Source organism: Stegastes partitus, unplaced genomic scaffold, assembly GCF_000690725.1.
Source record: "Stegastes partitus isolate 25-593 unplaced genomic scaffold, Stegastes_partitus-1.0.2 Scaffold1397, whole genome shotgun sequence".
Lineage (NCBI taxonomy): Eukaryota > Metazoa > Chordata > Actinopteri > Pomacentridae > Stegastes > Stegastes partitus.
In genome coordinates this window covers 74,118-77,225 of record NW_007579128.1, presented here as the reverse complement: position 1 = coordinate 77,225, position 3,108 = coordinate 74,118, and the positions used below count along the sequence as shown (strand labels likewise).

At 42.3% G+C, this 3,108-nt stretch overlaps 1 protein-coding gene across 1 annotated transcript in view; it reads left to right on the top strand.

The window, feature by feature from the left end:
- camkk1a (calcium/calmodulin-dependent protein kinase kinase 1, alpha a) overlaps positions 1 to 3,108 on the top strand; it is a 76,661-nt gene that overhangs the window by 37,681 nt on the left and 35,872 nt on the right. The window contains exon 4 of the mRNA XM_008299267.1: positions 1,195 to 1,248. Coding sequence (XP_008297489.1) covers positions 1,195 to 1,248 — 54 coding nt within the window. The remainder of the gene's footprint in view (positions 1 to 1,194; positions 1,249 to 3,108) is intronic.

Below are 3,108 nucleotides of genomic sequence, written 5' to 3'. Positions count from 1 at the left end.
CTACAACCATGCTAGCAGCTGTGTCAAAGTGGTCCCCCTTCAACTTAATCTCTTTTTAGGGAAGAAGATCCTCCAGGTGATGTTTCCTCTCTGACCCAGTTTGAGGTTCATGGTGAAACCCTAAATGTGCACCAATCAGTGGTCTGAGTACAAAACTGAGTACAGAAGTCCCTCTGCTGATCTGGTGTTACGGCATCAAACAGCCTGTGGACTAAACACGCATGACTCACTATGAACAGTCAGAACTTTTTAATTACACCATGTAAGAAGCAAAATAGCAAAAAGGTATCTGCATTGTGAGAGGCTGAATGAAGCGTATATATATATATATATATATATGCAGCGAGCTCTACAGAAGACACCCTGTTAGCTGTCACTGTAAACCTGATCCAGTCAGGATTCACGTGTCAGAAAGTCACATGTAGAGATTTTTGTGATAAACACGTGCAGAAGTTCTTTGTGGCAACAGAGCAGATATTTCTTATTTTTTATTTTTTCTAAGGAGAAATTGAAAAGAGTGAAGTGCCTGTGATTGTACACGGCAAGGCCAGGCACATTCAGAAAGCAGCGTTTTCAGGCAGGCATGTCAAACCAAAGGCACAGTCAGATCAAAAAGATGAAGCATGGTTATCAGATTGATAGTTAGTTGGCAGGTATTCATTTGGGATCTGAAGAGAATTTGAAAGTGTTAACCTTAAGCAGTGAGCAGAATGATCAGTTTGATTTTTAACAGCCTTGCTGTCACATTTGTAAAAATGTTTGAGCATAAAGTTCTAAGGACAAATAAATCAGTCAACTGGCTCGTTCGGCTGTCCAAACTGTCAAAGTTTTACTTGATTTCGTCGAACATTTGGCCGCTAACGTTACTGACTTGCACTCATCCAAGAAGAAAGTTGAATAGAAAAGAGCTCTGACGGTAAACACACATCCTTGGGAAGCGAGTGTGTGTGTGTGTGTGTGTGTGGGAGGAGCCATTCTGTGCTGCCAAAGAATAAAAATGTTGTTTTTGAATGGAAACGATGCTGCCTTGAAAAGATTCTGTCAGTATGGTGCTGCCGTCTGTTCGCCAATTGATGCTTCAGCAATCTAACCAGCAGATCTTACTCACGAACCACAATGTTTTAATGTGGATTTTTAATTTTTATGTTCAACTACATGAAAATCAGTCTTGTTGTTGTTGTTGTTGCCTTGCAGGGATCCTACGGTGTGGTCAAACTTGCCTACAATGAAGATGACGACAAGCATTATGTAAGTGAATGCAGCGGCTTGTTTCTGAATATCCGCTGAAATGCATTTTCTCTGTCAAACAGCTTCACTTCTCCTCTGAGCTTTCATCAAGCCTCTCAGCCTCCTTTTGTCTAGACAGAGGACCAGGCTATTGATTTTTTTCTTTTCCCCCCCTCTCTCCTTGTTGCCTAGCTGTGAGTTTCATTCCCTCAAATTGCATCAGTTGCCGTGGAAGAAACTTGTAAATGGAAGTGGCTTCTAGTGCCATTCAATCTGCTGTTGCCATGTATATGATCTGCACTGAGGTCAGCTCACAAAGACACGACTGGAGAAAAGCCAGACACAAGGTCGTTTTAGGCGTTTCCATCGAGGTGATTTGCTCCTGTGATATCTCAGCTCCTTCCAAACGTAAGCTGTTTTGTGCCTGAACATAACTAAGCTGCCCTGTACAGTAACAACAATGAACGTGTTTGGATGAGTCACGTCGACTAAAGCTGCCAACTCTGGATGGGTTTAAGATGTACTCTTGAACCGGAGCCAGGAGGAGCTCAGCGCAGCCCAATATCAAAACGGGAGCCGGTGAATGTACCGATGCAGAAGGGTAAACAGCAGGATGTTTATGTAAGGACGCAGGCATGGAGGGGAAATATCACAAGAAGAGGGCTTATATAAACCTGGACACTTGAGTGGAATAATGACATGCTGCTTAAATGATGCCGACCTGCAGAGCTGCTCAGACACACAGCGGCGTGCTCCCCGGTATCACACGTAGACGGTCATTTGCAACGGCCAATGCTTATTTCTGCCTAAAGAGTGTTTTATTAACATAATGTGGATGTCTTAAGTAACGTATGAGGCGAGATATTGATACGATATTGATGTGGAATACATCAGAAAAGTGTGTACGGAGAGTGTATTTTAGTTTTCCTACGAGGTTTCCTTAAACATATGTGGCTATATGTTCTGATATAGGGGACACTGCAAGAAGATCTCCAGTTTTCTGGGCATCCACATTTTAGTTTTAACAGGATTACATTGGTAGTTACCCGTGTTTTCAAACAGCTGGTTAGGACATCGTATTCCACCGTGTCAAAGGATGATCTGAGGTGAAGGACAGTTTCAGTAGTCGGCATGCATCAGTGGAAGGTAATAAGCAATTAGCCATCTTGATTCGATCAGATCTAAATTTCTCACAAATTTGATTATTGTTCATACGAGATGGGTTGTGCAGAGACAGTTTTATCTGAAATCTAAATGGCAGCTTAGAGATGGGTCTAAAATTACTTTAAAAAGGGAGATCCAGAGAGGCCTGCTTTACCAGACGATAAACAGAACCTTGTTTCAGAGTGCACGGCGACAAAGAGCGTTTCTGAAAAGTGCTGCGGGGAGGTGGAGAGATTTCTCTGCGAGCTGAAGATGGAAACGAGTCAAATCTCAAAATCCTGAATTACACAGTGGGAAGTGTGGTTTAGGAGAAGTGGGTTTAGGAGGAATCTAAAGACTTATGTTATTAGGCTGCATTATAGCGGCTGTAGGCTGCAGCGCTTATTGAAGCTTCGCCCATGCTATAGAGGAAATGTCAGCGCATTCGGAGCTCTGCTTCTTTCTTGTTGACTATTTTTTTGAACCGTCTGCCATAAGCCTCCGACTTTATCGACTCTCTGGAGTATTCATTTAGCCAAAGTGCTTTTGTTGCCTCATTCATATATCTCTGGTGTCAAAGTACTTTTCCATCCATCTGTTTTTATGCACATTTTCAACAAGCATCCAAAAACTGCAAAAATGTTTGCTGAGCTGAAAAGGTTTTTGATAAAAACAAAATGCAATTGTATTGAAGCCGAGAGCGGTCGTTTTCCGCTACTGTTCTTTCTTCGCCGTTTT